Consider the following 17,969-nt stretch of genomic DNA (forward strand, 5'->3'; position numbering starts at 1 on the left):
TAATTTGCTGTGTCTATCTAAAATAGCAACCTTCTATTTGTGGGAGAACCATTTAAACAGCCCCAGCATCACCCCTTCCCTGGGGTCAGCTGTCCTGTGACAGCCAAGGCTTGTTTGAGTGTACTGTAGGAACAGAGCTGTACCCCTGTCTGATGGTGAGAGGGACTGCAAACACCACTGACAGCTAAATCCTCTCACTGAGGAGCATGACCATTCCACGTGGAACCACATCTGCTGAATTCAGCTGCTCATAACTCAGAGAGCTGAGCCTGGATCATGTGTTGTGTGGGGCTTCTGATTTGGGGGGAGGTTGATTTTTTTTTTTTTCTTTTTTGCATAATCACAGCAAAGATGGCCTGTAAATACAAATAAAAAGAATAATAAAAATAGCCGCATTTATTGTATACACAAGTACTTTTAATCAGACCCCAAATTCATTTCAGAAATGTGCTGCCACATTTCACAGATGCAATATATTCTAAAAGAGCTGAAACCAAACTTGAGCACATTTCTGGCTTTATCCTAAAACACTGTGCATTTTGCTTATTCAAGAAATTAGATGATCCTCTTCTACTCAAAGTTTTAGACCTCAAGCCAATACAAGCCAATCACCCTGTTTTGGAGCTAAGATATTCCAGGACAAGTCACAGTATTTTTAAGTTGGTTAATACAGATTACATTAGAAAGGGAGGAAATATAACATTTCTGTATGAAATAAAAGCTTACTTTACAAGATGATCACACACATCTCTATTAAATTATGTTACTTTTATCTTCCACCAAAAAAAATATAATCCTCCTTAACAACAGCATAAAGTTCCATTTGTTTTAGAAAAGCATACATCAAATAATACTGGCACACTTCATTTCAAAAGACTTTGTTGTCTCAGCTCTGTAGCAACACTGCAATACAGGTTAAGACTTGTTCATTAAGAGATCAATGACAAGCATGTAGCAAACTTTAAAAGGCAAGCCAAGTACAAATCCTCTTTTGAGATTATTTTTGTATTTTTAATCTAAATGGGAAACAGTAGGCATGAAACATGTATACAGCAAACATAAAACAACTATGCCATTTTTCCCTTAATGATCTCAAGAGCTTTTGATCTGGCAACTGGAAAACCACACGTTGCCATGCATAGGGGACTGATTCCTGAGTATGGACGTAGAAAGTCATACTACTTAAAAGACACATGACCGTCTAAGCCCACTTCCCTCTCCCCAGTGGCAGCAGCACATTAGTTAGAGGAATGCTCAGTGACACCAATCAACACGGAACAGATACAAGGCACAGTAACCCCTACTGTGGCCCAGAGCGCCCTATAAAAAAATGCCTCCCCCGCTTTAACTGGCTAAATATCAATCTTGCCTACATTTTAACACAGTGTGAGGAAGTACTGAGCCACTCACAGGTGTAACACATGGATCCTGTACACTAGAGCCTTGCAGAAGGATTAAGGAAAAGATAATTGCTGACTGAAACTCAAGGTACACCTGTCCTATACTGCAAAATTAGAGTAGTCCAGCCTGTAAGAGTGCAACTAATCAGATAAAATTTAAAAAAAACTACAGACAAGGTATGGCATTACAGCAGGGGTATCTGATTACTGCCTGGCTGTAAATAACACATGCATCTTCAGGGCAACTACAGACCAACTATAAGCAGGATGGCAGTATAGGAAAAAATGAGGAGTTCTGCCTAATTGTTATTATTTCAAATATTTGAAACTTAAGCGTCAATGACTCTTCACATTTAAAGTTTAAATGGCTTTAGATGTATTTAGAGCCTTAAATGTCAAAGTCTCAAGGTCTTTTAACTAGGATTTTTAAAGATACAGAGAGAGAGAGAAACAATGTTACAGAGGTCTTGCAGTCCAGGAATCTAAGTTAATGAACAGAGACTTCAGATATATTTCCTATGACAGTTTTTTTTACTAGCTCCCTCCTCCCCTGCCAAAGAAACTCTCCAAAACATTTTTAATTTAGGCTGTGCAAAAATGCAGTTCAGGAATCAAGGTTTAAGCAACATCACTGAAACAATTAATAGTATGCACACACAGCTCAGGCATTCCTCTTTTCAAAGGTTATTCCACTTGAGAAAATTATCTGCCCATAGTTGTGCTCCTCATGCTCATCTCTGAGACAGAGTCAGATGTAGCATACCATACGTGACAGTCAAGGGCCTGACAGCTCACACAGTAAGAGGAAGTAGGCAGCTTACAGACTTAAATTACTAAATCTCATATTCTACAAACAAGAACTGCTACCACCAGCAAAGGGTTCAGCGAGGGTGTCATTGCTTGTAGCTTCATTAAGTAGACGTAGACTCAGAATAGACAATTTAATGAATTTATTTATGCAGTGTATCAGCTCAGAGTTAGCTAGAACAGCCTAATAAAGCTATGCAGACAGCTGTGAATTTGAAACATATTTCTACATCCAGTAACACCTTGAGATTAAGTGTTAAATGTCACTGAGAAGGCAATCTTGATTTACAGGTCTGAAGGACACAGACTTCACAACTTTCCAACAAAAAGAAACCATTGCTCTTTGCAGTCTTGAGCTTGGCCAGCCTCAAGTCCTACTAGTGGATTTCAAGAGTTTTCTACTATAAGCTCATTTTTACTGCCTTGACAATTATGGGCCACATCCTTTAACATTTTTTAACCTATTTTGGAATAGATAAAGAGATTGAAACCTGCCTTTATTCTGAAAACAGATTTTTGTGGTGGCACTTTAAACAGTTGTTTATTTTCAGCATTTTTAAAACATGGATATGTACTCCAAATAAGTTTAGCTTTGACAAAGAAGTTCCAGAGTAAGATGACAAAACACAATATTGTTGAAGCCTTTCATCTAGAATATACAAAGATATTTGGGCTTGTAACAAGGCTAATTAAAATCTTAGAAATACTGTTTTAGTGTAAAACACTCAAGGAAAAAAATTTCTGGTTTCCTTCTAGAAACATTAAATGGTTTGTTGCCACAACAAGTCTCACCTCTTGAAAACTTCAAATGTGTTACATCTTATTCCACCTCCTTATAATTTTGCCCTTCAAAGGTCAAAACACAAGCATCTCCACCCAAGCCACCTATCAACTGCAAGGTTCCTCCTATTAGAAAGGATTTTTAAATGAGGCAGAAGAAACCCAAAGATTTTTCTTATTTATTCCAAGCAGAATGACTATGGAGAAATGACTCAAGCTTAGGTAGTAAAAGTTAATGGAATGCCATCTGAAATGAAGACTGACTCAGTAACACAAGACCTGCTAGTCATTTGTTAATATTCAATTCAAAGCCCACCAGAATTACTTGTATAATATCAGCAAAATAGAAGATACTGCTTGTTTTTCCTGTTGGGCAGGAGTACAAGCTGTAAATGAGAACATCAGTTTTTCTGGCATGTGATAAAATGAAAATCACTAATTGCTATGTACCCCCAAAACACTGATTACTTTAGCACTTAAGAACCAGGACTAGTAAACTTGCAGTAGAATGATTTTATTCTGCTCATCTGCAATACTTGAGTAAGATTTATTCTTGGATTTCCATTTGGTATGTGGGTATTTTGCATTTGGCATTCCCTCCTCCTGAAAGTATTGCACCTTAATAATATACAGTCTTCAGGAACATCCTTTCTCTGGAACAGTCAAGATCTGTAACATCAGGCAGAATTTGTGGAGATTGAGAGACTGGATTTTTACAAGTGGAATTGTCTAGACCAGACGGAGACAGAAATCGTCATATAACGCTCCCCTAATAGTTGCTAGTGCCTTAAGGGTTCATTTCTGAACTCAAAAATCTAAAAAAAGAAAAAAAAAAACCAGGTCAAATGAATTTAAATTAAACATTTCTGTATAGAAAGGTAAATACGAATAGGAAATAAAGTACAGGTACATGTGATATTAAATAATACCGTTTTGCCTATTCTTGATGTTTACTTAGGTAATAAACAATTATTTTATCAATTTCATCAATTTTTTTTTCTGGCTAAGTTATTATTAAGTCTTAGCAGCAAAGAAACATCTTTTTCTTTCTTTCCAGAGAACACACGATATCACATGAAGTTTTTTAAACATTTCCCACTATTGTTATGGTTTTGCAGCTCAGCATGTTTTGAATTGTTTCAGAAAAAAATTTCCATGTCTACCTCAAAAGGAAGACAATGTCTGCTTGTTTCACCAAATGAACTGATTTCATTCTTCATGAGACATATCCTACAAGCAGCTGTAGGCATTTGGTATTCTAACTAAACCTAACTTAAAAGCATGGTGGAACAAATGTTTTGTAACTTCCAGTAATGCTGTGAATGAATTGCCTTCTAGAAAAGCAAACCAAATGAGCTTTTTGTAGTAACACCCAAACATGACTACAAAACCCTCCATGTCAACCATTAATCCCAGGAAAACTTTTCATAACAAGGAAAAGGTTAGTGTAGAGCCTGTTCCCTTCCCTACTCCTGCAGCTAACACTACCAGCTCATTCAAGCACTCTGCTCACCAACTTTAAATGCACTGTCATGGCAGAAGCCAAAGCAATGTCTTTTCCCCTCACTCAGTGACAGAGAAGATACAATATCTCCTATCCACTTCCGTTAAATGTTTTGGGGCTTTTGCCCAAATGTTTTGTCTTGAGAAGCTCAGCTTGCTTTAGTCCAACTTTGCTTCATACTAATACCTCACAGTCACTGCAATAAATTTTAGAGAAGATCCAGTTACTTACACAGCAAACAACTGATGTCTTATTATACTGCTACTAAGACACACCTGCACTACAGGCTTTAAAGCTCTAGTCTTACAGCTACAGGGTAAGATCACATCAAGCTAATCTACTGATTAATCGGCTAGTACTTAATCATGTAGATTTTCCAATTTCTTCAATCAGCAGTGAGCTACACTTGCCACAAAGCAGTTCAGCCACTCTTCAGCAACGCTGCAGTGCTAGTTTAAAACTTAGGCTAAAGCATTTCAAATATCCCAGAAATTATATGAATAAACTTTTATTTTTAAGCAACAACACACGCTATTTGAATAAAACTCACATTTAACTCAGGTGGAGAATACTAAACTGAACAATCTTCACTAATACATTTCCATTGGAAATGTGTTAAAGTTCACAAGTGTCTTCATTACCATCTTACTGAAGTTTTCTTATGTGTTTCTAGTCTACACACCACCTGTTTCATGCAGTCATGCAAATCTGAATCAAATTGTAAATGTTCAGGTAAGAGGGAAGTCCATTCACTGCAAAGATTCATTTTCACAGAAGAGCCAGGATAGGTAAGACCAATACTGCAGGGTTCTTCATAAGAGTACAGATATGTTAGAAACCATGAACTTTCAGTTGTTCTTCCTTGACAATGCCAATCTAAAGGAGAAAAACAATGTATTTTAGTAAAGCTTACATACTTAGGCTATTAGAGCAATATCAAGTTACCACAATCTTACACTTCGATTAAACAAACTGCAGTACAGTGTATATACTCAATGGAACATTTTTCTAGTTTACAGAATGTTTCTGGGCCAAGCAGCAGAATTGACTAAAGAAAAAGAAAATCTTATCAGACTTCTGATTTGTTCTGTAGTCCTAGGACTTATTCTTTGATGGTGTAACAACTGTGCATCATCATTTGCATCAGAGTAAGCCTCTTTCCTCTACTGTGCTTCCAGTCTCACGATTACGGTTTGCATAGAACACTTGATTTTACAAGCACAGAGCTCAAGTTGCACTGCCAGAGAACAAGTGGTGTGCTGTAACAGCGCAAAGGCATTCTACAGTGCTCTGATTTTTACCAGAGGCTTACTCTCATTCTGTAAGTGTCATTTTACTTTCCTGCTGAAAATACAAAGGAACTACAGTGGCCATCTTTAGCTGGTTAATTAGCATCAGTACCACCTGGCACCCTACTGCTTCCAGAGAGGTTTTGATATTTATCTGCAGTCTCTCACCTCCAAAAGGAATTGGCAAATGTTCTTCCTCTGGTCACCTTGCAGCTGGATAACTTCACCGTATTCAGGATGCTCAATCACAGTGCCATTACAAGCAAATTTCTAAGAGAGAAACAAACATTCATATTATATGACATATGATGTACATCATGATTTTGCTTAGTCAGTCTTTTCAGAAGAACTTTGTCTCAGAGGCTGCTTACTATTTTGATGCCAAGCCAGGCAAAGGTTAAATCTATTTTACTGGCTCTGAGAGCAAATTGAACATATCTGCTGATACATACATACACAAACTAAACTGCTGATGGTAAATTCAGGCAAGGACAGGATTAGCTACTGTGCAGAAGGAAATGGTCAACAGTCATTGCAAGAATGAAAAACAAAGTCATAAAATACAGCCCTTTCAACTCCACACTGTTTTAAAATAAGTATTTTTATCCTGGCAAAACTAAAAGCCTCTATTTTGAGCAACAACCCAGCTGTAACAGAGGCAGGAATAAAACCAATCTGTACTTTAAACTGATTTTTTTCTTCACACCAACAAAACCATGTATCTGTGAAATTTTAAAGAAACATTCAGACCATATTTTGTTTACTTCTTTGTAAGATAGAAATGTTTAACTTTTTAGCAAAAATCAGTGTTACTAGACACTGATAGGTGTTTTGAGAAAGGGAAAGGACTCAAATATGAAAGTGATGTGCACTAGAAAGAATCAAGTGAAATAAACATTTTGTTACTTAGTATTAAAAGCCATCTTATTCCTTTATATATAATTATTATCAAATCAAATCAGCAACTTTACCTTTTTGAAAGCTTTCACAAGTTTCTTCTTGTCATAATCATCTGCAATGCCCTGAACAGTTGTTAGTGTCTTTCTTCCGTTTCGTTGCTGGATCCTTATATGAATGTAATCCTCAGTCCCCGCCGGGAGTAAGTCGTCGCCCTTTGTTGCATCAGCAAAGGGGTCTGCAGGAGGAAAAAGATTCATGTATTTCCCACAAAGGAAAACACCCAAGTTCAAAACTAAGATGGAAGATTCTCACTTCACAAAAATTTATCATTATATTCAGGGTATAATCTTGGTGTTTAATCCCTGTTTAAAAACACATTGTTAAAACCAAAATGCTTTTTTCTACAGCTGTATTAAGTCTCATTACACTACATACTCAGGACAGGCCTCTCAACTACCAGGCACCCAGTTTCTTCCATGCCTTCCCAGGTATGAACAGTTTTCTGCTACAGTATCAGTTTACTTCATTGTTTCTTGCAAACTATAAATCCTGAACCTGAAAACATGGTTCTGAGAGAACATCAAATGCACATAAGGTTTAGACAGCTGCATACATTTAAAGTGAAATAAAGCAACTGTATCTCTTATCAGATCAACTGATAAGAACAGAGAAATAGAAAAGTCCTAGAACACACACTCCCTTACAGGTCAAGAACAGAAGTCTTATACTGTAGTAACTACCACACTACCAGCATGTTAAGCCATGGATGTAACTCTTGGCTACTAACAGAAATAAAAGAGAGATACACTGTAACAGATGTCAGAGGCTGCCCGTAAACCAGAACTCCTCCAGTCAGCAGCTTTAGTCAAGAAATGTAACAAAATTAATTTAGGCTTAGATTAAAGAAAGGTCAGTTCTCAAATTCTTCCAAGCTTAGCATCTATTTAGGACAGATAAAATAGAAAGGCATTTAGAAAGAAGGGGGGTTCTGGATTAACACGTCTTATTCTCTGTACTCCACAAAAACATATTTAACATTCAATCAAGAAATTTTACAGTTCTACAAGTCTCCTAATCAGTAGCTCCAAATAAACCTTGAAGCATAAAGTACTTTACTACTTTTTAAGAATAATCAAAAATAATTTTTCTGTACTAATCAGAACAATATTTAAGAGCCCATGTAGGTTCAATAGCCATGCAAGCTACAATTTCCCAAACTTCCATTCAAAACTCAGCTCTAAAAACGCTGACCAAGTTTTGCCATCCACTAGAAAGAAAGGTGCCAAATGAGTAGAACTTCAGCAGAAACACAAAAAAGTAGTTCAGCTCCAGACTGACAGATCCTTGTAGAAACAAGAATGACACGAGCATTAAAGGAACTGAAAGCATAATGAGGATTCAAGCACAACAGGAAAGAAGTACAGCACTGGAAATCTTGACTAGCTCAGTTTCTACTACGAAATTTGTTAAATCGTGCTGAATTTTACTATCTCCCACAACTTGTTGCACAAAGACTAATAGCAAATTTTAGTCAAAGAAAAAGTGAAAGAAAAAGAGGACTTGGGCATGAGGATCACTTGGCAGAGTTTAGGACTCCAGGTTGGAAATAAGCCAAGATAACTTGGCAGAGTTTAGGGCTCTAAACTGGAGATAAGCCAGCACTGTAGGTGTCAACATTGGATCCCTTCAAACGAATCCTCTGGGCAGCACTTTCCTTAAGCATAGGGTGAGCTCCCCAGTCATGACTGAACGTAACCTTCTCACATGGCTTATACGTGCAGAAGATTACAGTCAAAACTGCGACCAAAAGCCTGAATTACTGTATAAAGTGCTAACTTGCTCACTTCTGCTGCTTATAGATAAGGGAGCAGGAGAACGCTGGCCCGGCACGGTTAAACTTCCCTGCTGATAGGAGATCTGCCATCTGCGTAGCTACTTTATAGAAACAATAACCTTTGCAGGGCTTGTATAGCGTTTTGAGACATTGCCGAGGATAAGATAAGGCAGCAAACCAACTGTAACTGATGAAATTATTTCCTTAGGAAAGGATATACGGGGTGTCAGAGCTGAGAACATGGCAGCACCTCCTACGGGAGCAGCGAGGGGCTGAGTCTCCCGCCCGAGGTCTCTCCGCCGCACACACCGAGCACGTCCCGAGGCCGGCGGCGCGGTAGGACAAGGACGAGCCGCCGGCGCTGCCTCACGGAGCACCGCGGCGACGGCGACACCCGCTCAATGTCACCGCGGGGGCGGCGGGCCCCGCGGCCCTCGGCAACGCGGAGGCAGGACGGCGGGGCCGGGGGCACGGCGAGGGGGCCGCGGGAGATGGGTGGGTTTGCCGAGGGGATGGCTGCGGGGGTGGCGGCGCGCCGGCGGCTCTTACCGAAGGATTGGAGGTTCTGGATCGAGGACATGCGACTCTGCGGCGAGAGGCTGGAGCTGCGGGGAAGCGAGTCCGCTCGGGTCACGTCTCCGGCTCCGCAGTGCCACGCGGGGGCGGGGAGCGGGAGGGAGCGAAGGGAGGCGTAACAAAAGCAGAGGGACGCGGGGAGCGAACCCGAGAGGGAGTGCGAGAGCGAGAGGAAGGAGTAAAAGGAGGAGGAAGCGCAAAGGGAAATAAAACGTGGAGGGAGGGAAGGACCCCCCGCCCCTCGCCCGCACCGCCCCACGGCCCCGCCAACGGGCACCGCCCGCCGCACAAAATGGCGTCTCGCACGTGACAGCCCCTCAGGAGCCCGGTGCACAGAGTGGCGGAATCGGATAGTTTGGAAAAAACCTCTGAGGTCATCGAGTCCAACTCATGACTGAACGTGAACAGGTCAACCAGACCATGTCACTGAGTGCCACGTCCAGACGCTGACTCCACCACCTCTCTGGGCAGCCCATTCCAATGTGTAATCACCCTTTCTATGAAGAAACTCCTGATGTTCAGCCTAGACCTCCCCTGGTGCAGGCTGAGGCTGCATCCTCTTGTGCTGTTGCTGGTTGCCTGGGAGAAGAGACTGACCCCCACCTGGCTACACTTCTTTCAGACAGTTATAGAGAGTGATAAGGTAACCCTGAGCCGCCTCTTTCCAGGCTAAACACCCCCAGCTCCCTCAGCTGCTCCTCACAGGACTTGTGCTCAAGACCCTTCACCACCTTCATTGCCCTTCTCTGGACCCGCTCCAGCACATCAGTGTCCTTTCTCACAACAATGTTCCCCTCAGTGGATCCCCGACAGCAGTGCTGGTGTGTTCCTGGAGCCCCTCGTTCTCCAAGCTTCTGGCCCTCAGGGACCCCTATGCCCCAGCAAGGGTGACCCCCATGGAGGCCCTTCCATACTCACATCCCTTTGGCTTGGGTGCTTTTCAAGCTGATCTGAAATTGGGAGAGCACTTCCCCCTTCCCCACTAAAATATGTTGGAAAACCCCCTCCCTCAGGCCCCCCTCACTGGACAAAATGCTGCGTTAAATGCTGAATGTGGTGAAGGAGGCAGTCAGCACCCCACAAACTGCCTGTGCCTCCACTTCGGGCATGGCTTGGAGACATAAGAAGTTCCACCTGTGAAAAACGAGGTTCACTCTCCTGTGAGAATTTAAAGGGTTTAATATAAAGACAATAAGAGACACACAAAATAAAGCAAAGAGGTAATGGCCGGGTGCCTTGGTGCTCTGCCAAGAGCACACCTGATGCTCGAGGTGAGTCCTTTTTATACCATTTTTACTGTCTGTTCTCAATTAATACTCAAACTTTTCCCGGAGCTGTTCTGCATGGCCACTCCTTGGTTCCACCTATTTAGAGCATGCGTATTCTTCTGCCTTGCGGTTTTATTTCTTTTGATTCTTGGGGTTGGGCTCGCTAGGTAAGAGTCGATGGTAGGGTGGATCTCTTAATTCTCCACAGTCAGGGCTGATTGCAGCTTTGGGCCTCTTCGTCTCTCCAGGTAGAGCGGTGATAACGGCTCTCGGACTCTCCTGGCCACCAGTTCTCCGGGCGGAGTAGCCTTTGGGCCCTTTTGTTTCCTGGACAAAGTGTTGATCAGCAGCTTCTCGGGCCTCATCTTCTGTTCACTTGGAGGTTATCTTGCTTGCTCACACTTCATAACATTCTTGCTAAAAGAGAGAAAACTACATCCACACAGCAAAAAGCATTTCTAACATCATATAATATCTACCTTTATACTTTGCGAGAAGCCAATATTATAATATATGTTTACAACACACCTCAGCATGAGGAAGAACTTGTTTACACTGAGGGAGGCAGAGCACTGAACAGGCTGCCCAGGGCGGTCATGGAGTCTCCATCTCTGGAGACATTCCAAACCCACCTGGACATGTTCCTATGTCACCTGGTTGAGGTGACCCTGCTTTGGCAGGAGGGTTGGACCAGATGATCTTGGGAGTCCAGTCCAACCCTAACTATCCTGTGATTCTGTGAACTTTGCACCCTCTCAGGTGGGTGCAGCTGCTGTTCCCCATTCCCTAGGGTCCACCACGGATGGCTGGCATGTGGCCTCATGGGACTCCTGTGTGACAGCCGCTCACTGACCATCCGTATTTTGGGAGGATATCAGCAGTGTAGGGGCTGCAATGAGAAAAGTTTGCCTTTAAAAAGGTGTGCAGGTGTTACAAAGCTTGCCAGTCCTCATGAGGTGAATAATGGCTGTGCAGTTGTACAATAAGCTAATTCCACTGGCAGAACTGGCAGAACCTGTATTTCTCTTATTTTTTTCTCTTTTTGGCTTTTATGCTAAACTTCCATCCTCTTATATCAAAGGGATATTTCTTTTCTGAGATCCAAGGTCTGGATCAGCAGTGCAGAAGTTTTATGAATGCCAGTGTTCAATGGTCTAAGAAAGTTTCTAGTCCTGGCACTTTGCAAGGAAGCTTTTCTTTTTTCCATGGAGAAAGCAAGGCCATTTACCATGGTACAACACCTCTGCTTACCCTTTGCTACCATCATTGATTAAACCTTTCACTGCACTATGGATGGTAGATGAGGGTTGTTTAACTCATTCCCAAGCAGCTGCAAAAGGCGCTGTTGGCGTGGTAATGGGAGGAGGGGCAAGAGCTTGAGGCCACAATTTGGATAATGCCTGTGGATTAAGGATGCAGAGCTAAACACTGAGAAACCCTCTGGGAAGGTTGAGAGAGCTCAGGACACCCATCGTCAGGGACATGACCCCAGGACATCAATAACACCTCTCTCAGAAAACTTGTATTACTACTAATGTGAAGAAGTTCTGGCTCTGATATATTTTTCCTAATCCTATGTCTCTGCAAGATTTTGTTTTGTCTTTTGTTCTCCCATCATCATCCCACGAAACTTTTTCCTGGTGGCAAAGCAGGTCCCTCACTCTTTTTCTCCCAGCCACTGTTTTTTGTTACTTTGGCTGCACCAGTACTGCTGTCAGTGGGGCACTGGGATGAGCCAGATTAGCAAACTGATTTGAGTTAAAAAATAAGCTCAAAGGTTGAAGACTCAGGTCCACTCCACTTGCATAATTCTGCAACAGTTGTGCTGATACAGCCAAGGAGGACAAGGCTGATGACAGGCCTGGCCATGGATGAAAGGAACAGTGGATCTTCAGACACAAACCCCAAGTCTGAGTCTGCAGGTTTAGCTGAGTATTCTGGTTGTTACATCAGTTCTTGTGCTTACTCTGAATCTTCATGCATTTAAAATAGTTTTACACATCTAATTCTTACTGCAGGGTTAATCCAGTCCTATGAGCTCATTGGACATCTGTGGAATTCATCCTACAAATGATGATTGACAAATGATGATGACAAATGAGATTGGGTGTCTGGGAAGCAACAAAGCTCCTTTATAAGCCAAGACGTGACTTTGTTATCCTTAAAATGAAACAACAATGAATATTTCTGGCAACTGCTGAGGGAATGGAAACAACCCCCAACTGCACAGCTTGGCATGCACTGCACAGCAATTAAAATAAAGGTGGTGGCCAGCACCCTCATTGTTCTCTTGGCAGCCTTCCACAAAGTCCATGTGAATTGGCGGGGCCTCTGTGGGGCTGTGTCAATGCAAAGAGCTCTCCCTTTGCTGTCCTCCTCAGAGGGAGCTGCAGGTCTCGATGTCACATCCATCACTAAGGTCTGACTTAAATCCTGTCTGTGCCAGCACATTGCACCAAACTCTGGTGTCTGTGTGCTGAGGCAGGTGGCATCCTGCTGGTGATGTGCTTCTCCTGCTATCGCCCCTCAACAGGACAGCTGTCCTGAGGTCCTTTGAGCTGACTGAGTCCTTCCCATTGCTCTTGAGCAGTCACTTGTGGCAATAGACCTGTGAAAGTCCTGGTTGTGAGAGGCTGCCAGTCACACCAGTCTGAAGGAAGATGGGCAAAGCAGACATAGCCCAGCAGCAACCAAAAGAGGTAGAAGCAATTAAAATAAGTTTAAAACCTAAGTGAAGGTGAGAGGTGTTGTTGCTTAACTGTTAAATTTCAGATTTTGAAAACTGTTACATTTCAGATTTCAAAACCTGTTCAATTTTAGATCATCCTAGAGATGAGGCTGAAGTTAATCTCATTCGCTAATATTAGACATCAGAGTTGAAGCAATATTTTGGGAATGAGACTCTTGTCTTTCCATGACTAATGTATAACCTGCCAACCGTAGTGCCAGAAAAGAACATCATCTCTAATTAACTTGATCACGGCTTCAAGCTATTTAAATGTAATAGTTGCAAGACCTGGTTATGAATAGCAATTAGAGATCCCCTTGCTTGCCTTTTACTGTATTTCAGTTAATCTATCAAGCTGTATGTGAATCATTAGAGGTTGTTTATGACTGGATAAGCTGCAGGGATTAAAACCAGGGGCTCACAGGCATACAGATGATAAATATGACATACTGAAGCCATAAAGTACACTTTTGTAAGAAATGTCACCCTAGTGCAGAACTTCACCTTCACTGGGTATTCTCAGAAGCACTTCAGATGCCCTTGAGGCAACCCAGACCAGTGGGAGAAACTTTGTTCTTCCAGAGAATTGTTGTGTTGGAAAAATGGGCTGGGAATGGCACAAGAAAGCCTTGCATCAGGAAAAAAAGTCACCCATGCAGTAGGGCTAAACCTGTGCTTTAGTTTAGGACTCTGTATGACATCTCTCCTTGGTAGTGTGCATGTAAAAGGCCACCCTTGTCTGCACCTGCCCCTCTGTAATAACCAGAATGAACAATATTGTTTTTCACTTCCTACAGATGCAATTCTAATATATACTACTATTATTTTCAGGTGCAGCACACTAATATTCTGGGTTTTATACCTTAGGAGCTTTTCCAAAGCCAAAATTTAATTTAATTAGGGCTTGCTCCTGAAGGGAGATCTCCATACCTGGCCCTGCAGCCTGCCTTACCAGAAAATGTCAGGCTTGCATGCTGACCTGTCCTCTGCAACTGCCTGGAAACAAGGGTTTCCTGTGCCATTCCCAGCCCATTTTTCCAATGCAGCAATTCTCTGGAAGAACAAATTACTGCTTGAAGCACATGGTGTTCAAAGAGCAGTTTAAGTTGCCTGACAAAGCAATTGTGCATGAAACGTGCAAATGGCATATAGGAGCACTAATTTCCGTCCTGCATTCCAGCAGTGCACCTACTCTATACAGAAATTCTCCCCCACTCCAGCACCAGAAGCTGGCATTTGCTGGCCTAACTTTTGCATTCTGAAAATAACGTCAAAGTGCTGGATCCCTGAGAGATATGCAAAAATATTTCCAACCTTGATTCTTTTTCTTGAACTTCTCTGTTCTCACTACGTGAGTCTACTTACATTATCCAGCTCCACTTGGAATCCACACATCCCAAACCTCTGTGCAGAAGGCTGCCCGGTAGCTTTCTATCAGGGAAGAAGAATAGTCAGAAGAAATCCTCCCATCAGCAGAATAGTTTTGAAGGTGGCTGTAACCATGCCAAGCGTGACTTGTATTTTTCCATCCAAGCTCCAACACTGGTGCAAAGCCTCCACAGTGTGCTAAGGAGGGGCTTGTGGAGAGTGGCTGGAGTCCTGAGCTCTAGCCTATGCTTGAGCTGCCTGACTGCTAACAAGTTGTCCCAATAAGCCTGTACTGACTGGGACACTGGGCAAACTGGAAACTGTGCTGATGATAAACACCTGTATATCCAGCCTAACTCAAGAGAGACAAGGTTATGTGTAGTTTGGCTGGGCTTGTGTACACGGTCAGATTTCAAGATACACGCATGTTCGTTTGCAATGTGGGGGTTTCATTGCTTACTCAATAATGATTGCAAACAAGATGATAATTTTGGCATTAACCACTAGATGGTCCTCTTTCTCAAATTAAAAAAAATGTAGCTCCAAACTAAAGCCAGTCCTGGCTGTTCTCTGAACCTGAATGTTAATAGAGAACAGTTTCTTTGTAAAGATAAATGTTACTAGAAGTTTCATCTAGTTGAGTGAACTGGCATGGTTTTCTGAATAGGTTTGAATACAACTTTTCATGAGTCCTCCAAACTCATTTAGTGCAACTGTACCTCTACCCCACTACAGAAGGCTGGGCAGATTCATAGGTCAGGCAGTAGTTCAAGGCATTTGCAAACTATTCCCAGACTGGTATGTGAAAAAATGAGAGTGGTGGGTTGGGTGGGGAGGGAGGAAGGGGGGAAGTTTCTGTTTCTCCATCCAACTGCATCAAATGTCTTTGCTTTTGTGGTTTTTCACCTTCTGTTTGTGGAAGGCTCTGACCAGCAAAAGAAGTACAGAAAAAAGATTTGGACTAGTTCTTTGAGAAAACCAAATTGTAGAATTTGTCATCAAAACTGTAGTTCACTGTTGGCCTCTGGTGCTGTCTTGTCAAAGAATACTTCTCTGCATCAGGCTCCCTGGACCTCATTCTCTTGCGTCACTCCAGCCTCCAGGCAATACTTTCCTATAATCTCCATTCACCCTCCTCAGCATTTCCTGCTCAGAAGCCTGACCTCTCCTTACCTTGGGAAGTTGCTTTTCTCCTCACAGCCCTTCACACCTGTGTATCTACTGCCTTTTGATTTAGTTTGATCCCTGGTGCATCCCTGGTCAGCCTTCCCACTGAGACACTCCAGCTAGCAGCTGGCTCAGCCCTGTTCCTGCTCATAACTTATGCAGGAATTTTATGTGCAGGAGTCTTTAATTGTGTGTGAGGCAGGACTTGAGTTCTTCTCAAGGATCTTCTACAAAGAAGACAGCATGTGCCCAGCCTCTCCCTCAGAAACAGGAAAAGAATGGAAGTTTTAACACACAAATCTCTGCACCTTCGCTACAGACCAAGCTGTCCTCAAGATGATCTTTCTGGTTCAGTCTTTCACAACCCTCGTTCCCCTGACAGATCTTTCCCATTTCCTCCCAAGTCTAAATGGCTTTCACATTTCTGTGCTGCATGAGCTGACTTGCTTTTGTCAGCCAAAGCATAAGACCTATTATGAATGGGGTAACAAAATAAAATAAAGTCACAGTTGCCTGAAAAGACCCTGAGAAGCCAGAATGATTTCTGTGAAAGCTTCTGAGTGCTGTACGTAGCATTGTGGTGGTTCAGTTGTGGTCTGGTGGATAGAAATGATGTCGTCCAGTGAATGAGGGTGGACTAAAGTTTACTTTGGTAAGAGAAATGCCTGATGAGGCTCATTTAAACAGACTGTCACGTAATTTATTACTCTTCATTGCTGAGGACATTTTGCAGTAGCCTTTCATGAAGTCAGAATGATTGAAAGCGAAAATGAAAATACTTGAATGAAAGTGAAAATGAAAGCTCTTGAAACTGGCAAGTAGTGTGTCCAGAACAGATGCATAGCCATGATCCTTCTTGTAGCAGAGAAAGAGCTGTGAAGTCCTTGGCACACAATTTTGTGGATGCTGAGAATTTACATGGGTTCAGGAAGCAACAGTGAAAGAGAAGAAGCCCATCAAGGGCTACCTACCACAAAGAAACATTTGGTTTGGGACGTCTCTGGACCACAGGGCTCAAGGGTCTGTGAGAAGAGTATTGTGGAGGAATGTGAAAATATGGTGCCCTGTTTTTAGACTTTTCCATAAATGTTCTTTGTTGCCCACTGTCAAAACCAAGATACTGCAGTAGATCAACTTTGGGCCAGAATGAAGGTAAATTTTCATATTAGAGCATTTTAAATGCTGGCTCTCCTAATAATGATTTTTTTTGTGTCTGGTTAGGGTATTTTTTATTTTATTTTGTATGGTGTATTATTTGCAAGCAGCCTTTATCAATAAACAAGCATTCTTAACATGAGGAGTGCATAATTTTGTTTTATGTGGTAATTTCCATATTGGTGACAATGGGTGAAAATGATCTGTGCTATGGAAAGGCTCACATTGCAGTGCCAGCAAGACTAGACAAAGCAAATGAGATGAAAAAACTTTTGCTTCTATTTTAAGATGATAGGATCACCAGCAAAACAACAAAACAAGACAGGGTCCTGCATATCCTGGAGAAAAGAAACCTTTACTCCAGCAATTGCCCATTAGAGGTCATGAAAGAATACTCACATTTTCTGGTCAAAATAAATGTGAAAACCAGTAAGGGAAAAGATCTCTAATGAGAAGCCATGAAGGGTTTTACTTACTAAGAAGACAGCCTCTGCACACATGCACACAAAATTAGCACGGCAGAAGCACAGCCACTGCCTGGTTCTTGGATGCAGATTGATTTTTAGGTAGGGAGTGTTTGCAAGGTTCAAAGGGAACATGCTAAAAGGAGGTTTCTGAGAAAAGCATGTATATCTATTATTGATTGTGATAGTTGTAGGAAGACGTTTTGTGCTACCATGGATGTGAAGTGCTCTTCATATTTTGCAGTTGTGATCCTGAGTAGTCTGAGTAAACTCTTGAAAACTTGGATGAGGAAGACACTTCTTTTAGCTGTTGTTGGGTGGAAATTGGAGAACAGAAGAGTATTTCTCAGGCTTCTTTACCACTTTTGTTCATATATGTACCCGTAAAACAAACTATTACACAGAAATGAAAAATCCCTGCGATTAGTGACCATACTCTCCCAGTGATACTTGATGCTTGGATGGTGAGTAAGGGCAGGGCCAGGTAACATTTCACCATGCTTCCTCGTAGAAGCACCCCACAAACTGCCCCTAGGAAATAAAATAATTTCATTTCTTTTCAGAGGTGCCTAGAGTGAAATAGCATTATTTGTGCATTGAAGTTTTCCCAGCTGGAAGCGTCTTTATGGAAAAACTGAACATATTTGCTATTGAACTTCCTCTTCATCCTAATGGGATTGCAGTATTTCCTATGCAGTCTCAGTTTATGGATGAGGTCAGGCCTCAGAG

General features: G+C 42.0%; 1 protein-coding gene across 3 annotated transcripts; it reads right to left on the minus strand.

Moving 5' to 3' along the window:
- Positions 1 to 395: 395 nt before the first annotated feature.
- EIF1B (eukaryotic translation initiation factor 1B) lies at positions 396 to 9,366 on the minus strand. 3 transcript variants are annotated; one of them, XR_004239630.1, is made up of 5 exons: positions 9,064 to 9,366; positions 6,752 to 6,915; positions 5,949 to 6,050; positions 5,177 to 5,367; positions 396 to 3,802 (listed from the first exon to the last, which is right to left on the minus strand). XR_004239630.1 is itself a non-coding variant. In XM_032106093.1 (4 exons), the coding sequence occupies exons 1-4, from the start codon at positions 9,092 to 9,094 to the stop codon at positions 5,323 to 5,325; spliced, it is 342 nt and encodes a 113-aa protein (XP_031961984.1). In that variant the 5' UTR covers positions 9,095 to 9,366; the 3' UTR covers positions 396 to 5,322. The 3 variants fall into 3 exon arrangements, 1 of the variants encoding a protein (XP_031961984.1); XR_004239626.1 differs by having other exon boundaries at positions 5,042 to 5,367; XM_032106093.1 differs by having other exon boundaries at positions 396 to 5,367.
- Between the last annotated feature and the right edge of the window lie 8,603 nt (positions 9,367 to 17,969).

The sequence above is a fragment of the Corvus moneduloides genome, chromosome 1 (genome assembly GCF_009650955.1).
Source record: "Corvus moneduloides isolate bCorMon1 chromosome 1, bCorMon1.pri, whole genome shotgun sequence".
Taxonomy (NCBI): Eukaryota; Metazoa; Chordata; class Aves; order Passeriformes; family Corvidae; genus Corvus; species Corvus moneduloides.

What these genes read in the sequence shown, in the direction of transcription:
- EIF1B (XM_032106093.1), bottom strand. Translation starts at nt 9,094, where the DNA reads ATGTCCTCGATCCAGAACCTCCAATCCTTCG. An exon ending in TTGTGAAAGCTTTCAAAAAG is followed by an intron (nt 6,051 to 6,751) that starts GTAAAGTTGCTG and finishes TTTCTCTCTTAG; the next exon opens with AAATTTGCTTGTAATGGCAC. An exon ending in TTTGCCAATTCCTTTTGGAG is followed by an intron (nt 5,368 to 5,948) that starts GTGAGAGACTGC and finishes TTTCTCCTTTAG; the next exon opens with ATTGGCATTGTCAAGGAAGA.